The sequence below is a fragment of the Nothobranchius furzeri genome, chromosome 2 (genome assembly GCF_043380555.1).
Source record: "Nothobranchius furzeri strain GRZ-AD chromosome 2, NfurGRZ-RIMD1, whole genome shotgun sequence".
Classification (NCBI taxonomy): domain Eukaryota; kingdom Metazoa; phylum Chordata; class Actinopteri; order Cyprinodontiformes; family Nothobranchiidae; genus Nothobranchius; species Nothobranchius furzeri.
Window position 1 is genome coordinate 99,287,240 of NC_091742.1, and position 22,121 is coordinate 99,309,360.

The 22,121-nt window shown below is 43.8% G+C and overlaps 1 protein-coding gene across 2 annotated transcripts; it reads right to left on the bottom strand.

The window, feature by feature from the left end:
* Window positions 1-7,485: 7,485 nt before the first annotated feature.
* LOC129152202 (oocyte zinc finger protein XlCOF6-like) lies at window positions 7,486-20,806 on the bottom strand. Of its 2 annotated transcripts, XM_070548523.1 has the most exons (4): window positions 20,387-20,806; window positions 20,128-20,290; window positions 19,912-19,996; window positions 7,486-10,179 (listed from the first exon to the last, which is right to left on the bottom strand). In XM_070548523.1, exons 3-4 carry the CDS (start codon window positions 19,919-19,921, stop codon window positions 8,282-8,284), a joined length of 1,908 nt encoding a protein of 635 aa, XP_070404624.1. In that variant the 5' UTR covers window positions 19,922-19,996; window positions 20,128-20,290; window positions 20,387-20,806; the 3' UTR covers window positions 7,486-8,281. The 2 variants fall into 2 exon arrangements, with proteins under 2 accessions (XP_070404624.1, XP_070404623.1); XM_070548522.1 differs by having other exon boundaries at window positions 20,128-20,806.
* Window positions 20,807-22,121: the final 1,315 nt, after the last annotated feature.

Here is a 22,121-nt window from a genome sequence, read left to right on the forward strand (position 1 = left end):
TTATATCAATAAATACACACAGTGTCACACCCTGTCCTGTCTCCCCATTTGGTTCAGCCTGTGTCCCTGTTGATTGCTCCCACCTGCCTCTTGTTTCCCAATCACCCAGCCCTCCTGTATTTAAACCCCTCCAGTTCTTTGTCTCTTGTTGCCTCATTGTTCCCATGTCCTGCGTGCGTTTGTTATTAAAACCTTTTACGTTACCCAGTTTGTCTACCTGCCTGATTCCTCCCCAGAGTGTGGATCCTCACCTCCGTTCCACTCTCCAGCGCACCCTGACAGAATGAGGCAACCCGTTGAAGGATCCAGCGGGGAGATTCTCCCGTGGAAGTACCTGCTCCAGTGGCTCGCTCCAAGCCACCACCCGGCTTCTCCAGCTCCAGCTCCGCCTCGCCGCGGACGACGGCGCCGGCGTGCACCCTCGGCCTTCCTCTCCACCTTCCCAGCGCCTGATGAGAGACCGGATCGAGAGACGTGTTCGGATCACTCCAGTTACGTGGGCACCCGCCTGGCTGTGTGCTCCCCCGGCGTTGGTCCACGGCGTGGGGAGAGACGCCGGGCTGCCCCGCAGTCCTGTGTTCCGGGACGGAGCTGTGTGCTTGCCGCTGCCCCTGCTCTGCGCAGCAGTTTGGACACGCCCCCGGCCAGACCAGCAGTTCCGTCTCCTACCCAATCGGCGCCTCCGTCATCTGCAGAGGGAGGAGCGTTGGCCGCAGCCCAGCTGACTGAGCTCGTCAGTCTCCAGGCAGAGCTTGGCCGGTTCCGCCAGCTCATCAGCTTGCAGGAATCCCGCCTGGACGCTCTTTCCTCCTCATCTCAGGGCCAGAGCAGCGAGCCCGGGGTTCACCCAGCGGAGCTCACTGGTCTCCGGGCTGAGCTGGCCCAGCTCCATTGGACCCTCAGCCTTAAGGAGCATCAGCTGGATGGTCTGTCCTCCCTGCTCTCAGTTCTCAGCACCACCTGCTCTGTCGCAGCCTGCTCCAGCGGTGGCCCCGGAGGTCGCACCGCATCTGGTCCAGCCTGTCCAGGCAGCCCCTCCCGCAGCAGCTCTGCCTCCGGCCCAGAAGCTGACGGTACCGGTCTGGAAGCAGGCGGTCCCGGCCCAGAAGCAGAAGGTTCGGGCCCAGAAGCAGATGGTTCCGGTTCTGGCCCAGAAGCAGACGATTCTGTTCCAGAAGCAGATGGTTCCGGTTCCGGCCCAGAAGCAGACGGTTCTGTTCCAGAAGCTGATGTTCCAGTTCCGGTCCAGAAGCAGAAGGTTCGGGCCCAGAAGCAGATGGTTCCGGTTCCGGACCAGATGTCGACGGTCCAGGGGTCAACGGTCCAGAGGTCGACGGTTCGTAAGTTGATGGACCAGAAGTCGATGGGGGTCGACGCCTCTTCCAGTCCAAAGGTCAACGCCTCCTCCAGTTCAGAGGTCGATGCTCACTCCAGTCCAGAGGTCGACGCTCTCTCCAATCCAGAGGTCGACGCTCTCTCCAGTCCAGAGGTCGACGCTCTCTCCTGTCCAGAGGTCGACGCTCCCTCCTGTCCAGAGGTCGACGCTCCCTCTAGTCCGCCATCTCCAGTCCCGTGGTCGACGCCGTCTCCAGTTCCAGCGGTGGTTCCGGAGGTCATACCGTATCTGGTCCAGCCCTTCTACGAGTCTCCGGTCCAGCCCGTCCAAGGGGCTTTGTCCCCGGTCCAGCCAGCAGAGACTATGTCCCCGGTCCAGCCAGCAGAGACTATGTCCCCGGCCCAGCCAGCAGAGACTATGTCCCCAGCCCAGCCAGCAGAGACTATGTCCCCAGCCCAGCCAGCAGATACTATGTCCCCGGCCCAGCCTGCAGAGACTATGTCCCCGGCCCAGCCTGCAGAGACTATGTCCCCGGCCCAGCCTGCAGAGACTATGTCCCCGGCCCAGCCTGCAGAGACCATGTCCCCGGCCCAGCCTACAGAGCTCCTCTGCCGTAGTCGCCGGCCCCCAAGAGCCCGTCGTCGTCGCCTCCTCTGCCCCGGGTGCAGGCCCCCGGACTCTGCTGGTCCCTGCCTCCTATTCATTGGGCCCTCGGTCTCTCTCGGCCCTCCATCCGGGTCCCCCTCCTCCGGCCCTGTTCTGTGTTCCTGTGGGCGTCTGGAAGCCGCCCTTTGAGGAGGGGGGGGGGGGGGGGTGCTGTCACACCCTGTCCTGTCTCCCCATTTGGTTCAGCCTGTGTCCCTGTTGATTGCTCCCACCTGCCTCTTGTTTCCCTAGCACCCAGCCCTCCTGTATTTAAACCCCTCCAGTTCTTTGTCTCTTGTTGCCTCATTGTTCCCGTGTCCTGCGTGCGTTTGTTATTAAAACCTTTTACGTTACCCAGTTTGTCTACCTGCCTGATTCCTCCCCAGCGTGTGGATCCTCACCTCCGTTCTGCTCTCCAGCGCACCCTGACACACAGCATTAACACTGTAGATTACTGAACTATATTGGGACACATAATGGAGCTAAGACCAGCTGAAAAGTTGTCGGCTTAGAGCTCCCAGTGGAGCACAGGAATGAAATATTTAAGAAAAGTAAACAAACTGTTCCGATTTTGGTTCTGAAGATGAACATGTTTCCAGAACATGTTTGATTTTGGCCCTCTTTTATGTTGAATTTATTTCACAGTTTTCATTGGTTCACTCTATCTATTGTTTTACACATTTGTCCTGTACTAGAATGTTTAACCTATTTTGTAATTTGTATTTTGTACTTTGAAATGCCTTTATTTTTGATTTATTCAATATATTTACCTTCAACTGAACCATGTTCAGTGCTTTGGGCTTCCTGACAGGGTTGCGGAAGGCGCTTTATAAATAAAGCTTTGATTGATTGATTGATTAATGATTGAACAGAATCCTCCTCTATGTCCAAATTGGGTCACAGTTCTTCTGAGTCAAATGGTCTAAAACATGTCTGCATCTCTGATAGTGATATCCAGCTGGCGGGGTCGGAGTTCGGTTGAACTTCTCCGGTAATCCAGTATCCGTTCTCGTCGCCGTATCCCAGAGAAAAAACAAATCTGGCCGACTAGTAGAGGCTTCAGAAGCTACATCTGATTGATGACACAATGTCCTCTGCTATAATGCTAACGCAGAAACACCGGAGTGCCGTCGGGTCACCACCAAGAACCCTTGCCCACCCTACCATGGTGTGGCAAAACTACAACATCAACCACCAGTCCTCATCCCAGCCTATTCTGAAATGATTGTATGGACCCAGGTAACTGATGGAGCAACTAACCAGTCTTGTGATGAGATGGTGGAACCTTTTAGAGACCGTCATACAGAGTGGCGTGTGGGGAGAACATAAACTCTTGCTCCGAACCAGAACTTGTTTTATCTCCGGTTCTATTCTTCTGAACATGTTCAACGTGTTGGCTGAAGAAGAATAGAACCAGAGATAAAACAAGTTCTGGTTCGGAGCAAGAGTTTATAAAGAGGTTAACGAGATCCAGCATTTATTTTGGTAACCAGCTTCCACTTATTGGAAAGCGAATTTGCATATTAGCTAAATTTTTAAGTACCAGCTAAATATTTATTTTCCTTAATGTTATTTAGCTCCACACTATATTTTATATTTATTTAAGTACCAGCTAAATATTTATTTTCCACAATGTTATTTAGCTCCACACTATATTTTATATTTTTGGTTCAGACTTAAATATTTATTTCTCAAATACTGATTTTGCAAACTAAATGTTTAGCTCCAAAATAAATATTTAGCTGGGATCTAAAAAAAAATTTGGAAAATAAATATTTAATTTACAAAATAAAATTCTAATTAGTAAATTAAATATTTAGTTAGTGAATTAAATAATTATTTTACAAACTAAATATTTAGATCAGACCTAAATATTTAGTTTGCAAAATAAATATTTAACTACAAATTAAATATTTAGCTTGCTAACTAAATATTTATTTGGAAACTTTAACATTTATAAATGTATGAATAACATGGTGAAAATATGACTTCGAAAAAGTGAACTCTCAATTTTTTCTCTTATAATATGCTAAATAAACAAAAATATTGCTGTTTGATTATGACTGTTTGACTTTACAAATGGCACCCCATACAATCCAATCCAATCCAGTTTATTTATAAAGCACTTTACAAGACCCAGCACAGGAACAAAGTGCTGTACAGAAAGTACATTAAAACAATTGACTAGAAAGAAAACAGCAAGGATAAATAAAACACATGATACATAAAATTAAACTAGCCCTATATTAAAAATAAAAACTTGATAAAACTTGATAAAACCGCATTTGAATCACCTAAAACAGCTAAAATAAAATAAAAAATAGAAACCAACATCTCACAAGGTATTAAAAGCCAGGGTAAAGAGGTGTGTTTTCAGGAGTGCCTTAAAAGCAGATAAGGAACTGGCCTGTCTTATCTCTAAAGGAAGTGCATAACGGTTGTTGAGGAGAACGTGGTCTCCGGTGTGGATGTTAAAATGTGTGTGTCGCAGTTCTAAAATAAAAGACACAAGAAGAAAGCACTTTTGGTCCTATCTTTTCTTTCTTCAAGTTCAACTTTGTTGATGCTGCAACGCTCAACACTGTCCTCTAAGCAGACTGGAATCAGACAATCTTCACATATCAGTGAAACACCTCCACACAGGAACAGGTGACCCCAGTGTTAGACCTGGCTCTAAGCCATAACAAACAAAAGGGGAAGACTCATGGATGTCTAAGTAAATGTGTAGCTTTATTTTGCACAACCGTGTCTCTCTCACTGAGCCTGCTGTTAGCTTACTCCACACCTGCCTCCAGCCAATGACCAGCTCCACCTGGAAACAATCAGGTTCTTAAGCCATACCACAAAGGGCTTTGGGGCGTAATGCCAGGATGACTCCACCATATTTATTTAGTCCTAATTTCAATTCAATTCAATTCAATAATTTATTTCACTCAAAGTTTAAATATACAAACTTCAAATCAGAATATAAGCATTCGAGTGAAATAGGGGGAGGAAGAAGAAAAAATCTTATATGACCTACCCCCTTTAACTAAGACAAGATAAATAACAAAAAGTACAAAATGGCCTTATACACAAAAAATAAACCGCTCTCTTAATTCCACAAATAATATCACTACTAAAACATTAATCCTCCATCCTCAACTTACCAAATCATACGATTTTAGCATTTTATCTTTATACATTTTTTTGAATTGATCAGTAGTTATACATTTTTTAATTCATCATCCAGGTTATTCCATAATTTCACTCCATATATTGAAATACACATTTGCTTTAATGTAGAACGAACAAATAGCCTTTTAAACTCTGGTTTCCTTCTACTCTTATCATTTTTTGGGATTAAAACAAAGAACCTTTGTAGATTAGTTGGCAGCAAATTATTTCTAGCCTTAAACATAATTAATAAAATTTTCAAGTTAACTAAGTCTTTGAATTTCCTAATTTTAGATAGAACAAAATATTTGTTAGTATGTTCTCTCGGATTTGCTTTATATAGAATTCGCAAAACTTTCTTCTGTAACAGATACAAAGGATTAGTGTTTGTTTTATACGTATTGCCCCAAACCTCAATACAATAAGTTAAGTATGGTAAGATAAATGAGTAATATAATGTCTGAAGCATTGAAATTTCTAGAAAACCTTTGACTTTGTTTAAAATTCCAATACTTTTGGATATTTTTTGTTTTATATATTTTATATGGGATTTCCAAGTAAGTTTATGGTCCAAGAGAACCCCTAAGAATCTGACTTCATTTACTCTATCAATTAAAAAACCATCAATAGACAACGTAACTAAATCATTAGTTTTTCTGTTACCAAAAATCATGAATTTTGTTTTATTCCAATTGAGAAATAATTTATTGTCATTAAACCACTTCTTAAGTTTAGACATTTCACAAACCATATTTTGAATAATAATTTCTAAATCATTTCCAGAACAAAATATATTCGTGTCATCAGCAAACAATATGAACTGTAATACTTTGGACACATCACAAATGTCATTTATATATAGAATAAAAAGCTTAGGGCCCAACACTGACCCCTGTGGGACACCGTGTGTAATCTCTAGTGAATCTGAAATTTCTTTATCTAACTGTACAAATTGATTTCTATTGGTCAAATAACTACTTAACCAGTCATGGGCGATTCCATGTATCCCATAATCCTTCAGCTTGGAGAGTAAAATACTGTGATCTATTGTGTCAAATGCCTTTTTTAAATCAATAAACAACCCCACTGTATATTGTTTTTTTTCTATTGCTGATGAAAGTTCTTCATTTAATTCCAATAAAGCCAGGGATGTAGATTTATGTGATCGAAACCCATACTGACTCTCACTCAGGAGGTTTTCCTTCTCAATAAAGTTATCTAGTTTCTGAACAAACCATTTCTCAAGCACTTTAGAAAACTGAGAAAGCACTGAGATTGGTCTATAATTATCAAACTTATGTCTATCACCATTTTTAAAAATTGGAATTACTTTTGCAGTTTTCATTTTTCCTGGAAATGTACCACTCTGAACAGACAAATTACAGATATAAGTGAATGGTTTAACAACATAATCAATAGTTTTCTTTACAATCATCATGTCAATCTCGTCACAGTCTGTGGATGTTTTATTTTTACTTTTCCTAACTATCGTCAAAACTTCATTTTCACTTACATCCCCTAAAAACATAGACTGTAAAATTTTGCTCCATCCTTGTATTTTTCCAGGTTCATTAGTTTGTGTTTCCAGAGATTTGGCCAAACTTGGTCCTATGTTTACAAAAAATGAATTAAGTTAATTTACCACCTCAGCTTTATCCCTCAAGATCTTATCTCCGTTAGTAAAAAATCTGGATAACGGGCATGCTGAGACCTGGCTCTTATGACACTATTCAGAATTCTCCATGTTCTTTTCATGTCACCTATGCTTTCCTTCAGCCTTAAATTATAATGGTCTTTTTTTGCTTGTCTTATTAATAATGTCAATTTATTTTTGTATATCTTGTACTTCATTTCTGTGGCTTTGGTTCGGTATCTGACAAAATCTCTGTATAATTTGTTTTTCCTTTTACAAGATTTTAGTAGTCCCTTAGTTAACCACGGTTCTACATTCATATTTATCTTTTTTCTACAGACAACTACAGGGCAGTTCTTATCATATAAAGATTTATATGTTTTTAAGAACGTATCATATGCCACGTTCACATCCTTCACATAAACCCCACTCCAGTTCTCCTTCAACAAGTCATTACAAAATGCTGTTATAGCATCCTCTGTCCTTATTCTAACGTGTTTTATGTTTTTATTTAAATCAGAAAGACAGAAATGTCTTCTTTTCTTTGATTGACAGCCTTCACTGCTGTTGCCTCAGTAAGGTTAACGTTTCTAAAAGACAGTTTCAAACACAAAACCAGTGTCTCTAAAAAATGGGAAACACTCAATCTGCAAAATGTGTGAAAAATAAAGGAAATGCTTGACTGTTGTCTGTAGACAACTGAAGAGATCTGTAGTTAAATTTATACAACTTTATTTTTTATTTATCCAAAAGTACAAACCATTGGTAAGGCATTTATTTCTACACTACACAAACTATTTAACAGCATAGTATAGATGCCATGCTAAACTCTCGCCACTGCAACACTCCAAAAGTGAAACCGTAGGACAGCACCTCATCACTGTGTTACGATACTGTGACGCCTCTTGATGGAAACAGATTTAGTGAAACATTTACAGCTTGGTGGCAACAATATGTGGCTTCCAGGACAGGAAGAGGTGGCCCATGATCTATTTATTTATTTATTTTACTCTTTATTTAACCAGGAAGGTCTCTTTGGGATTAAAAACCTAATTTTCAAGGGAGTCCTAGCCAAGAGGCAGCAAAAGTTACAGTTACAAAGTAACAAAATTACAGAAGGCAGTTACAACACAGGGAATCCTCTCAAGGGTTCTTAGTCTGGTTTTACATGTAGTCAAGGAGATAACCTCGGTTAATTTCCAGGTTTCCTGCAGCCTGCTCCATGCAGAAGGAACAGAGTGAACCAAAGCCCTTTAGCCCAGTTCGGTGGGAGCAAACGGCACACAGAGTAACAGCTGATCGATTTTACGCAGTCTGTGAGAAATTACACTTCTCTGTGGGATTAATTTACAGATTTAGGTGGGTAGTAGGGTAAAGGACAACAACCAGGGGTGCAAGATTTGTATCTAGGATGTACAAACTACAAGGAAAGCTTTTAGTCAAGATTGGTGAGTCTGTGAATGCTAACTCAGCGTGATGTAGATCTCTGGGGAATTTCAAATCCTAGAGTTTCACTGTCTATTTTCAACATTTTTATCAGAAGCTAATGCAGGAGATACGTGTAGGAGGTTATTTCCATTTTCACCCTGCATGAAAAACTGTGACCAATTATTACCAGAAATAATCAATAAATATTGTTTTTTCAGTGAACCACACCTTTGTGGCTCCTGTTCATTGTGTCCTGTGTGGACTTTCATGTGATTATTTAAATATGTCTTATGACTAAATTTTTGTCCACATCGCTCACAGGCAAAAGACTTCTGTCGTGTGTGGGCTATTATGTGTCTATTTAAAGTTCCCTTATGGCTAAATCTTTGACCACAGAATTCACAGGCAAAAGGCTTCTGTCCTGTGTGAACTCTCATGTGAACATTTAAACTTGCCTTACGGCCAAATCTTTGCTCGCAGAGCTCACAGGCAAAAGGTTTCTCTCCTGTGTGGATTCTTATGTGATTGTCTAAAGTTGCCTTTCGGCCAAATCTTTGACCACAGTGCTCACAGGCAAAAGGCTTCTGTCCTGTGTGGACTCTCATGTGATTGTTTAAAGTTTTCTTTCGGCCAAAGCGTTGACTACAGAGCTCACAGGTAAAAGGCTTGTGCCCTGTGTGGACTATTATGTGACTGTTTAAAGTAATCCTTTTGCTAAATCTTTGACCACAGAGCTCACAGGCAAAAGGCTTCTGTACTGTGTGAACTCTCATGTGATTGCTTAAAGAAATCTTTCTTCTAAATCTTTGACCACAGAGCTCACAGGCAAAAGGTTTCTCTCCTGTGTGGACTCTCATGTGTAGTTTCAAAGTTTCTTTACGGCTAAATCTTTTTCCACAGAGCTCACAGACAAAAGGCTTCTGTCCTGTGTGGACCATCATGTGACTGTTTAAATTTGACTTTTGGCTAAATCTTTGTTCACAGAGCTCACAGGCGAAAGGCTTCTGTCCTGTGTGGACTCTCATGTGACTCTTTAAATGTCCCTTGTGTCTGAATCTTTTCCCACAGAGCTCACAGGCAAAAGGCTTCTGTCCTGTGTGAACTCTCATGTGACTGCTTAAAGTAACCTTTGTTCTAAATCTTTGACCACAGAGCTCACAGACAAAAGGCTTCTGTCCTGTGTGGACCATCATGTGACTGTTTAAATTTGACTTTTGTCTAAATCTCTGACCACAAAGCTCACAGACAAAAGGCTTCTGTCCTGTGTGGACCCTCATGTGACTGTTTAAATTTGAATTTACACTAAATTGTTTTCCACAGTCATCACAACTAAATGAGTTTAGCTCTTTCTGGAATTTCCTGCATGAGTCTACATGTTGCTTCACTCTGACACTTTTCTTTTTAACCAAACAACTTGAAGACATTTTTGGTGAATGACCTGTCACTCTCACATGTTTACCACACTCAGGACAGTTAAAGGATTTGTTGACAGTCCTAATATGTGACTCGGAAGGCCTGTTCTTAGTGCAGTCACAGTCTTCGTCTGCAGTTTCAGACCCAGAGTCTGACAGCTCAAATTCTACATTCACATCATCATCCTCTTCATCATCTCCACTAACTTCAGTCTCTGAAGAATCAGATGTCTGTTCATGAAGGTTCAGATCAGCGTTCCTGCTACTCTCTGCTCCTCCACCAGTTTCTGCTGTCATCTGGTCAGCTGAGCTGCTGGTTGGAACATCTCTGTCTTGTAGTTGCTGCTGATGAAGCTGTGAGATCAGAGGTTTCTCTTCATCATCCTCACTCTTTACAGTAACTACAGAGAATGGAAACCTGGCAGCATCAGTCTCCTCCTTCAGATGGAGCTGCTCTCCCTCCAAACTGGTCCAGAGTTCCTCCTGTTCCTCCTTTATGTGGAGGTGTTCTGGGTGCTGCTGGTCCTCATCAGGAGCTTCTTCTTTAACCAGCACCACCTGTTTAACATCTGTAGGAAACACAAACACGATGTGAATGAATGATGAATGGAACTTCACATTCACACATATAACAGTAGTATTATTGCTTTAAGTTGGTGAGAACAGAACTGACTCAGAAAACAGGAAATTACTTTTCAAATTGAATGACTTCTCACTGGTCAAGAGGTAGAGTGTCTGCCCTGTGACTGGGACATTGAGGTTCAAATCCCGGTAGGGTCGTGCCAAAGAGTTTAAAAATGGGACCCAGTGCCTATCTGCTTGACACGCTCCTTTAAGGGGTTGGATTGGTAAGCTTAAACCACCAAATATCTCCTGAGCTCAGCCAAAGCTGCAGCTCACCGCTCCCATGCGGATGGGTCAGATGCAGAGATGTAATTTCACCAGTGTGTGATGATTACTATGGGACTTTACCGCTGTGAGGTGAATTTACAAAGATTAAAATCAGGGTATCTGCAGGTTTAAGGGAGCCAAATTTAAGACTTTTTAAGACCTTTTTAAGGCTACTTTGACCAAATGTAAGCTATTTTTTAAAATTAAATTTAAACTGTAATTTCCAGCTATTGCCTGGAACCGGTGCGAACCACGTTACGAACGTGGGATTAGCCATCCAGTTACCATTAAAGTTGCACGTCCCAATGGTGCAATCTCCCACTAGCTTAAACAGCTAATGTGCTCATCTAAAAAAGCCCCCTTTCATAACCAACTGAATGTGTATGGTTCTGCTTACGCCAACATCGTACACAAAAAGTGCTGAACACTAACTAGAAATTCATGAAAATTGAAATAAAATAATGTTGTTTATTGGGTCTTTGGTAATTTAAGACCTTTGGAAACTGTATTTAAGGATTATTAGTAATTTTTAAGGATTTTTAAGGCCTTAAATTTGGAAAAGCAAATTTAAGACTTTTTAAGACTTTTTAAGGACCCGCGGATACCCTGAAAAAATTTAGGCTTTCTAGAATTATTTAGATTTTCTAACACACTGACAACATGAATCACTTAATTTAACAAATAATGCCATAAAAACTGATCAAAACTCCTCATTTGGGATAATCTGCACTTAAAGGTACAGCTATAGGCTATATCTTTAGGTGCACGGTTGGGGTTCAGGAGGCAGATGCAAAATAGCGTCACGAAGCAGCAGCAGACTGTGTTAATGTAATTTCTTTAGCTGTTTTGCCAACAAAAAAACATAATTTCTTTAGAAAGTACATTACGAAACATGTTAATATTAAGGATATGTAACATTTTATAAGTGGTCACAATTAATAAACTGTCAATAAAATAGATAAGGTGTTTAACAAAATCTAATGTTCAATAAAACTATGAATTATCAATATTGTTGAATCTTTCAATATTCGATTGACACTGGAAATGGTTAATTTGGGTAGTCAGAGAACCAACACTCATCAATAATTTGACAAAGAAGCAAAAATATAGTTTATAAAAATCCATTTATTACTATATTTCAATGCCTAATGATTAAACAGAATAACTGTAGAAAAAATGATTATTTAAGGTAATATCAACTGAGACAATAACCAAACTACTGAAAAATGATCTTGGATGTTATTAAGAATCTAATTAAGTGTCTTAGGAAAGATGTGAAGTCTGGAACTACAAGAATAATCGGGCTGAATTCAGTGATGTTTGACTAGTTATCAAATTAATCGTAACCCATCCAACGCCAATGTGTAGAGCCTACGATACCAGTGGTGAGAATGAGGGTTCCTGGGAGATCCAGCTAGCTGAATCTTCTTCAACGGTAGTGGGTCCTTTTGAATCCGGCTCGGCTGGTCAGTAGGATACCCTGGCATAGAAGTCTACGTCTGTTGGAGGCTGATGAGTTGTTTAACGTAACGTAAGCAAGTCGTTTCCATGGTCTGAAATTCCAGACAACCCTTGGGGTCTGAAGAGGTTTATTCCGTCCCGTTGGACCTAAAAGCTGAGCGAGCAAGCGGCTCAGAACTGCCACATTTTTCCCGTAGCTAAGCTAATGACTAAGTTCTTGCTTTAATATCCAGTCCAATCCAATCCAATTTTATTTATAAAGCGCATTCACAAGGCATTACAACCAAACAAGGCGCTGTACACTAAAAATGTTGGTTAATTAAACCGGCGTTATACAAACATGTCGAACACAGATAAAAGATAAAAAGGAAATACAACAAAATTCCCAAAAATATAATATACGGAGGGCTGCCATGACGCAACCATGAGATTGGGCATTTTCCGTGAGCGAGCATTCTATACTCATGAAGGCATTCTGTTGGCCAAAGAGCTTAATAAAAACCAAATCAACAGCTAACAGCATCGTTAATAGCTTAGCTTTGCAAAGATAAATGCTGCTGAATATCTTGATTCAAAAAGCTGTTAACCCAGGGGTGCCCAATCCTGGCCCTGGAGGGCCAGTATCCAGCAGGTTTTAGTTTTAACTCTGCTTCAACACACCTGATTTCAATCAGCAGGTGATTAGCAGGCTTCTGCAGAGCCTGGTGAGGTGCTGCACAGGTGATTCAACCACTGAATCAAGTGTGTTGGAGCAGAGAAACCACCAGAGAAACCTGGACTGATTGGCTGCACCTGGCGGTAAGGCGTTTCCTGTTTTCAGTGTTGCACTACATGTAGCTGTTTGGTGTTTGGTGCTCGCTAAAGCTGATTTAATTTCTCTGTACTTGGATATCTCTGAGTTATTGTAGCACAAAAGCACGCTAAAACACACATTTTCTGTTGTTCCACCTAGCTTTTAGGGAACCATTTGAGTTTGCACGCAGTTTATTTGGTGTTGAACAGTTTGCTCGTCCAGTTAGCTTAGCCTCAGCACGACTATGGCTACTTCTGTCTCTGCTTCTCCGTCTCCTATCTCTTGCTCTCTGTATCAGATGTTTAGTTACTCCTCTGCCTCCTTTAGTGATAATGGTACGTGTAATAAATGTAGCATTTTTGTAGCTTTGGAGGCGAGGGTGTCGGAATTGGAGTCCCGGCTCTGCGCTGTTGAAAAACCCATAAACAGCCGTAGCTACTTAGCTAGCGCGGGGCTAACTAGCTCAGAACCACCCCGTAGCGATCCTCCAGCAGAACCCGAGCAGCCGGGACCTCGGGCCGGCTGGGTGACGGTACGAAGGAAGAATAGAACCCAGCCCGTGGGCCACCACCAACCCGTCCACGTTTCTAATAGATTTTCCCCGCTCAGTGACGCACCCACTGACAAGCCGACTCTGATCATTGGCAGCTCCATAGTCAGAAACGTGGCATTAGAGGCTCCAGCAACCATAGTTAAATGTTTACCTGGGGCCAGAGCGGGCGACATTAAATCTTATCTGAAACTGCTGGCTAAGGATAAGCGTAAATACAGTAAGATTGTTATTCACGCTGGCGGTAATGACACCCGGTTACGCTAATCGGAGGTCACTAAAATTAATGTTGCTTCGGTGTGTAAGTTTGCCAAAACAATGTCGGACTCCATAATTTTCTCTGGCCCCCTGCCCGATCGGACCAGTGACGACATGTTTAGCCGCATGCTGTCCTTCAACCGCTGGCTGTCTAGGTGGTGTCCTGAAAACAACGTGGGCTACATTGATAATTGGAAAACTTTTTGGGGAAAACCTGGTCTGATGCGGAGAGACGGCATTCATCCCTCTTTGGATGGAGCAGCTCTTCTTTCTAGGAACATGGCCAGTTTTATTAGTCCTCCATGACTACCCAGGGTCCAGACCAGGAAGCAGAGTCGTAGTTTAACCCACCCCTCTGCAGCTTCTGTACTTTTACCCACCCACTACCCCATAGAGACAGTGTCCTGCCCACGGCCAAAATCACACAGATTAAATATCAGGCTTAATAAAGCAAATCATGGAAATCTCATAAATATTAGAACAAATTCAACTGAGCAGAAAACTAGAAAAATTAAATGTGGGTTGTTGAACATTAGATCCATTTTTTCTAAGACTTTGTTAGTTAATGACTTGATTTGTGATAATCAGATCTCTTTGCTCTCTCTCACAGAATCCTGGCTGCAGCAAGAGGACTATGTTAGCTTAAACGAGTCGACTCCTTCAAATTATTTAAATCATCATATTGCTCGAAGTACAGTGCGAGGAGGAGGAGTAGCAACCATTTTTCATTCGGACTTATTAATCAGTCCCTTACCAATTAATAGCTACAGTTTGTTCGAACATCTTATTCTTAGTTTTCCTGTATCGGTTGTATCAGCCCTGCTATGCAGTCTTCTACCAGCAGGGGACTCTGAAAATTTACACAACACATGATATGGTTTACGAAACCAATTTTTAAACTGCCTATAAAACACAAAAAGGAAGTTTAAGTTGCTAAAATAACTAAATAAAATGATAATGGTTGTTACAAAGATTGTAATAATATATTAACAACGTTTACTTTTTATATTTTTCAAAGATTACAACAAGTTAAAAGTCATGAATTACAAGACCATCAAAAATGGTCTCATAAACCTATTGGTTTCATAATGCTGGTGTGTAACCTGGCAAATAGGTCTCGCAAACCATAAGCACACACACACACACACACACACACACACACACACACTAATATAAACAAATGTCTTTGATTCAGTCATGTTTTCACCTGGATCTAAACGTTCTAGATTCTTTCTAAGTTTTATTGCTGACGGTAAATCGTTCCAAACGTGAACATGGAGCCACACATCTGCCACAGCTGTCCAACCAGACTGTGTTCAGCTGCTAAAAAGATTAAGTAAAACCCCAAAATGGCCCATCTAAAATGCCAGAGTCTTACTAGAAAAGGATCGATAACATTGGTGTTTTCTGGATCCTGTATCCCAGCTGATGTGTATATTAATATTTATTGTATAACTTTCACTTATATATAAATAAGCATTTAGGTGGTATTAAGGTCACTCACTTTTCTTGAAAGTGCACGTCTAAATAAATGCTCAGAACAAGTGTGTGGGCTCGTTAGGAAGCTACAGGACATGCTAATAATATTTGTGGATTTTTCTTCCCCTTAGTTTCAGTATCAACTTCATTCTGAACATACTAGCTGCTAGCATTAGCATTACCATTTTTAATTTTTTTAAATTTTTTCCGGTCGGTAACGAGATGGCGCCTGTGCTTGGCTTAGCCGCAGTCACCGGCCACTTTTAGAAACTTTTCTCCACTATCCTCCTCTTTTCCACCTTGCTCCTGTCTGCGATCCTCTTCAGTAGTGTCCCTGCTACCATCTCCTATGATGGCCAGACTCTTTTGTCCTTCCGTTCGTTCACGATCGCCCAAGATGCACTGAGGATGTACCTCCCTGCTCTTTTAACTGAGTGGCGCACTGACCCGGAGCCAAACAATGATTCCAACCAGGGCGCCTCCAGCGAGTTTTATCTGGTCCCGAGAAAACGTCGGAGGAAAAGAGGTAAATGAGCAGGAATCCAGGTGAGAATAAGACTTCTCTTAAAGCGTGGTTTATCTAGTAAACATCGGCGTGATCTTCTAGCTTCTCTTCCCTTGTTTGGCGACTTGAGCGCCACTTCCGCATTCCCACCAGGCCGCGTTGCAGCCCGGTTTCTCCGTCCAAGTTTTTTAAGGTCGGCTTATCCTCATTCTTCAGTGGTTTCTCCGCCTGTTCCCTCCATAAGTGGTTTTTATAAACACCGTGGATCTAACCCTGCTAATTTACATCCACTAACTCCAGCTGTTTCTGTAGTTTCTGATTCCTCCACCTCACTCAGCATGGCTCTATTAAATACCCGCTCTGTTAACAATAAGACCTTCCTGCTCAATGATCTAATTCTCTCTAAAAATCTGGATTTTCTGTTTCTGACTGAAGTTTGGCAGCAAACATCTGATTATTCTGGTCTGATTGAACTCTGCCCGAGTGGTTATTCTTTTCTTAGCCAGCCCCGGGGTTCTGGTCGTCGTGGAGGCCTAGCTGTTGTTTTCAGAGACCATCTTCCATGTAGCTCCACAACCTCTGGTCACTTTGCTTCCTTTGAACTGCAGCTGATTAAAGTCGGGCGTAAGGACCCGTTCTACTGTGCTGTGGTCTATCGTCCACCTGGTCCAAACGGTTCTTTCCTTCAGGAGTTTAGTGACTTTCTATCCTCCACTGTGAAGCTGTCCAGACTGGTGATTGTGGGTGACTTTAACATCCACGTTGATGATCCCTCCGATCTCTTTGCCATGAATTTCTCCAGCCTTATGGACTCCTTCAGCTTTACCCAGCATGTTTCTGGCCCCACACACACCAGGGGGCACACTCTAGACCTTGTTTTTACCCTGAGTCTAAATGCTGACAGTGTTTGTCCTGAGGACGTTTATATTTCAGATCACCTTTGCATTTTCTTTAACTTGTCAGTTTCTGCGTCCCCACCTCCTGCTCGCCGTATGGTTAGTTCTTGTTTTCTTAATGAGAGCACAGCTAGCAATTTTTCTGCTGCTTTTGATCCACCCTGTTCTTCTGATAACGACCCAGATTCCTTAACTTCTCAGTTTAACGAGCACTGCCTCTCCATTCTGGACAACATCTGTCCTGTCAGAACCAGATCAGTTCCTGCAGTGAACCCTACTCCCTGGTTTAATGACAGCCTTCGCAGCCTGAAGCGCCAATGCAGAAAATTTCAGAGTTTGTGGAAGAAAACCCATCTCCACGTCCATCTGCTGCACCTAAAGGATCTTCTGACATCCTTTAAATCTGCAGTCAGAGACACTAGGGCTTCCTATTTCACCAACCTGGTGTCCCAGAGCAAAGGGAACCCCAAGGTGCTGTTTAACACCATCAGCAGCATCGTGTCTCCTGCCTCTCCTACAGCCTCCATCCACTCTGTTGCAGACTGTGAGAACTTTCTGTCTTTCTTTGTGGACAAAGTCAATAAGGTTAGATCTAGCATCTCTCCTTCAGCCTTATCGCCGCCTCTCCCGACTCCAACCAGGCCCATCATCCTAGATAGCTTTGCTCCTGTTTCTTTGCCTGAGTTAACCAAACTAGTTAACTCTATGAAGACCTCTGCATGCCCCCTCCACATCTTACCCTCATCTTTGTTTAAAAGTGCTTTTCAGTCCATCGGTCCCAGCGTGCTCTCTATAATTAATGCTTCTCTGGTCTCTGGTCAGGTCCCTGCTTACTTTAAGAACGCTGTAATCCACCCGCTTCTTAAAAAACCGAGTCTCGACCCCTCTCTCCATAGCAGCTTCAGACCCATCTCTAAACTTCCGTTCATCTCCAAGATCTTGGAAAAGGTTGTGGCTAAACAACTCACAGCTGCTCTTGATGAACATAACATCTATGATACCTTCCAGTCAGGTTTTCGTAGAGCTCATTCTACTGAAACAGCTCTTCTTAGGGTCTCTAATGACCTTCTGACTCACAGTGATGCAGGGGACTGTTCTGTTCTGGTCCTGCTGGACCTGACTGCAGCCTTCGACACTGTTGACCATCACCTGCTACTGGAGAGGCTGAGAGACTGGGTAGGCCTATCAGGAACTGCTCTGGAGTGGTTCTCCTCTTATCTCTCTGAGCGCTTCTTTTCTGTGGCTGTCTCCAAGTTTAGGTCCTCCACCACCTCTCTTACCCATGGTGTCCCACAAGGTTCTGTGCTGGGGCCTCTACTCTTCCTCCTCTATCTGCTTCCTCTTCAGCACATCCTGAGCTCCTTCAAAGGAATGTCCTACCATCTTTATGCAGATGACATCCAACTGTACATCTGAGCGCTGTTGTGGCTGCTCTCGTGGACTGCCTGTACCTGTTTTGTCTACACGTGTGTGTTTTTAACCTTGGTCAGGTTGTGTTCGCGGAGTCAAGTTCCTATGCTCTGGGTCGCTGGAGCGCTGGCAATAAAGCTTATTCTGATTCTGATTCTTTAAGCCCTATGAGATGTCTAAGCTGCAGCTGCTACACTCCTGCTTAGACTCTATCAAAACCTGGATGGTGGGAGCTTTCTATAGGGCCTTACATGGACAAGCACCATCTTACATTTTAGGTGTGTTCTTGCTGTGTCTTTCTAAATCCATGCTTTCGTTCTTTTTTAAACACAGAAACAGTTTTGTTTACCTGTTTGTAGCTACAGTTTCGCCGACGGCTGCCGGCTTCTTCAGGCTGACGCTGTAGCTACAAACAGGTAAACAAAACTGTTTCTGTGTTTAAAAAAGAACGAAAGCATGGACCATCTTACATTGGTGATCTTCTTAGTCCCTACACCCCCAGCAGGTCCCTGAGGTCCAGTGATCAAAGCCTACTGGTTGTGCAGCACCAGGCTAAAGGTCAAAGGTGACAGATCATCTGCTGCTGTGGCCCCCAGACTCTGGACCTCTCTCCCCCTGAGCCTGAGATCAGTGGACTCAGTGGTCTCCTTTAAAAAGCAGCTGAAGACTCACTTGTTCAAGCTGGCTTTTGTATGACCTTCTTCACCTCTCTCTCTTTATTTTGCTCTCCCCACCTATTCCACCGTCCTCAGGATCCACTGATTTCCCTCTTTCCTGTTCACTCTCTCTCTTTCTTAACTTTTTTTTTATCACAATTGTCTATTTTTGCTCATTTTAAATATATTTTTAAACATTTTCTAAATGCTTTTTTATATTTTTACATTTTTTTGTCTTTGTGAAGCGCCTCACGATTTTTATCTTGAGAGGCGCTATAGAAATGATAAATTCTTCTGCTTCCTCTTAGCTGACCTGCTCGTGACGATTGGTTCTAAACTTTGGAGCAGTGTGCCTCAATAGGTGGCCTGTGGTCCGGAATTGGCCCGCGAACCTCCACTTTCAGGCCCTAAACCGCAATGCTTTCACGTTGCCGAGGCTGTGCGGTCTTGGGCTCTATTTAAATAATAACAGGAAGACCCCCGCCCGAGTCAGCTCCACAACACACGCTGCTCATCGGCTCAAGCCACGAGTTCGACTTTCACTTTCCAAGCTGCTCGTTCCTGAATCATTCCTCTGCAGTTTTTCAGATGGAAACAGGCGACGTGTTCTAAATTAGGCTCGGTGCACCTTGATTCTGAGTCGTGGATGAGGAAAATAGAACAGTTTGCATTTATTCTTCCTCCTTCCAGCACCACACACGTGAATAGTGACCAAAGAGACCATTTTACTGGTGAAAGTTTCCTATTTGGTACATTATGAGATCGGGTGTGACGTTGGTTAGGTGTTGTTCAGTTAGCCAATCAGTAAAGGTTCCTATATAAGGAACCCTGCAGGTTGCATCGTGTCACTGACTAGTGTCAGTCCTTACAGCAATCCTCCACGAGTCACTGGGGATCGAGTGGACAAAGCACACACACACACACACACACACACACACACACACACACACACACGCCCCACCACACAGACGCACGCACGCGCGCGCACACACACGCACACACACACCAGTACCTGTGTCCATGCTGTCCAGAACACACACACACACACACACACACACACACACACACACACACACACACACACACACACACACACACACACACCAGTACCTGTGTCCATGCTGTCCAGAACACACACACACACACACACACACACACACACACCAGTACCTGTGTCCATGCTGTCCAAAACAGACACACACACACACACACACACACACACACACACACACACACACACACACACACACACACACACACACACACACACACCAGTACCTGTGTCCATGCTGTCCAGAACACACACACACACACACACCAGTACCTGTGTCCATGCTGTCCAAAACACACACACACACACACACACACACACACACACACACACACACACACACACCAGTACCTGTGTCCATGCTGATGAAGCAGTCCCAGCTGATGGATGATCCTGAAGTGGTAGCAGGTTTTCTTTAGCCGTGTTTAGCTAACAGCTGCAATAGAAACAAAGCAGGAGAGCTGATTAAGATGCTGCTTCAGAACAACGCAGGAGATTAAAGATCCAACGCTTTGGTTCTGATCAGCTGAGGACACATCCAGTCTGGAAAAGAGGACCTTTGCTCACCAGAGTTCACGGACTAGAGCTAACCGCTTTTTCCTCCAGAGTCACATTCAGATTCGGGCCTTTTCCGTCGGAGAGTGTGAGCAGGATGGATGAGAGAGCGAGCAGCGATCCTGCATCATGACCAACTCAGATGAGCGAGTCTGATAGAGGGAACCTCTTCAATCTGATGAAAGCAGCAAAACGAGCGCGTTTCTCAGAGAGGCCAAAGGAACAGCAGCAGATCCAGAGGGCAGGAAGTCTAGAGAAAAGCTTTTCTCACCCATCACCTGCTTCTGGAGCTCCGATTGTCACGAAGACCGCAGAATAGCTTCTCTGCTTCTGGAAAGAACTCCACCAAGTTGTTGAGGAGGAGAAGAAAGTTTCCACAGCCTGGTGAGAAGATTTCTGCAGCAGCAGCAGTTAGTCGCTTTAGCTGATCAACTCTCCCAGAGACTGAAGTGAAGACATTTTTACTGCAGAGCCTCAAATCTTCTCCTCACACACCACAACAACAACAAGCTAGCTCTGCTAGCAGCTTCCGGTTTCTGCTGCTTCCGGTGGTCCGTGACCAGCGTAAAGGTGCGCTAGCGCCACCTGCTGGACTAGAGGCTCACTGACCCTGATTGCTGGGTAAATTATATCTGCATAATCCTAAATGTTGACTTACTAACCTGAAATAAAACAGTTGTAGGCTTCCAGGTTTGTGAAAGGCTTGTGTTTGGGTTGCAGTGTGACATGAGGAAGACAGAACTCGGTAGTTTGTTGCTGATCGCTTCAGCACAGGGTCAGGTGACTGGAGTCAAAGAGACTGTGTCCATGACCTTCTCAGCAGAGCGTACAACACGCTGCAGCCTCTTCTTGTCCCTGATGGTGGCTCCAGCGTACCACACGCTGATGGAAGAGGTGAGGATGGACTCGATGACTGCGGTGCTGAACTGCCTCATCGACTGTACTGATAGGTTGAATTTCTTCAGCTGCCACAAGAAGTTCATCCTCTGCTGGGCCTTTTTATGATGGAGGTGATGGTGGGCTATGTGACGTCACCACATAATCTCCTCCCCCTAGCGTAGCTGCTACTGACCACATGACCAGATTTATGGTGGTTCTTTCCTCTAATCCTGTCATTTGGTCCCCAGAATGTAAATGCTCGTTCGACAAGGTGAAAGAGGCCTTAGTCAAAGCACCTGTGCTGGCCTAGTCCGATTTTTCACAACCTTTCAGGTTGTACACTGATGCCAGTTTTTCTGGTCCGGGGGGAATCTTGGCCCAGGTCCAAGAAGGCAAAGAACGGATGATTGCTTATGCCAGTCGTAGTCTCCATCCAGCAGAGATCAACGACCAAATTATAGTTCCTCATTTGGGATAATCTGCACTTAAAAGTACAGCTATCCCCTATGTGTTTGGTGCTGAGTTTACAGTTTTCACAGATAATAACCCTTTGGTGCACCTTGAAACTGCACGGCTTGGAGCCGTGGAACAACGATGGGTAGCCCAGTTGGCGAATTTCAAATATCCCATTAAATATCGTCCAGGAGTACAAAATAAGAACGCTGATGATCTCTCCCGGTTGCAGGACCATGAAGTGGCTCGAGTGGCACAGGCCAGAAGGGACCGGGGGGGGAGCTGGATGGAACGTCAGGCCCGTGATCCCGACCTTGCTCAAGTGCGTCAGTGGAAGGAACATTTGTCGTCCCGACCAGAGGTTCGGGATGCATCACCATTTATGAACCAGCTGTTAAAGGAGCCGGAAGATCCCGTCTGCACCCCGATCAGCCCAGACGGTCGTCTGAAGCCTCCCGTTGGGGGGGGGGGGGGGGGGGGGGAGTAATCTAGCTGATTAATTCCACCTGTGCTGCTCCCTATGTAAGCACCTGGCTCCTGCTGCTCAGTGCGAGATTGTCTGCTGCCCTGTTACAGTCTTTTGAGCGTTTGAACCTGTCTGCCTGCCTGTTGCCCGACCTCAGCCTGTCTGACCACGGAACCTGCCTATTGCCTTAGTCCCTGCATCTTCATCA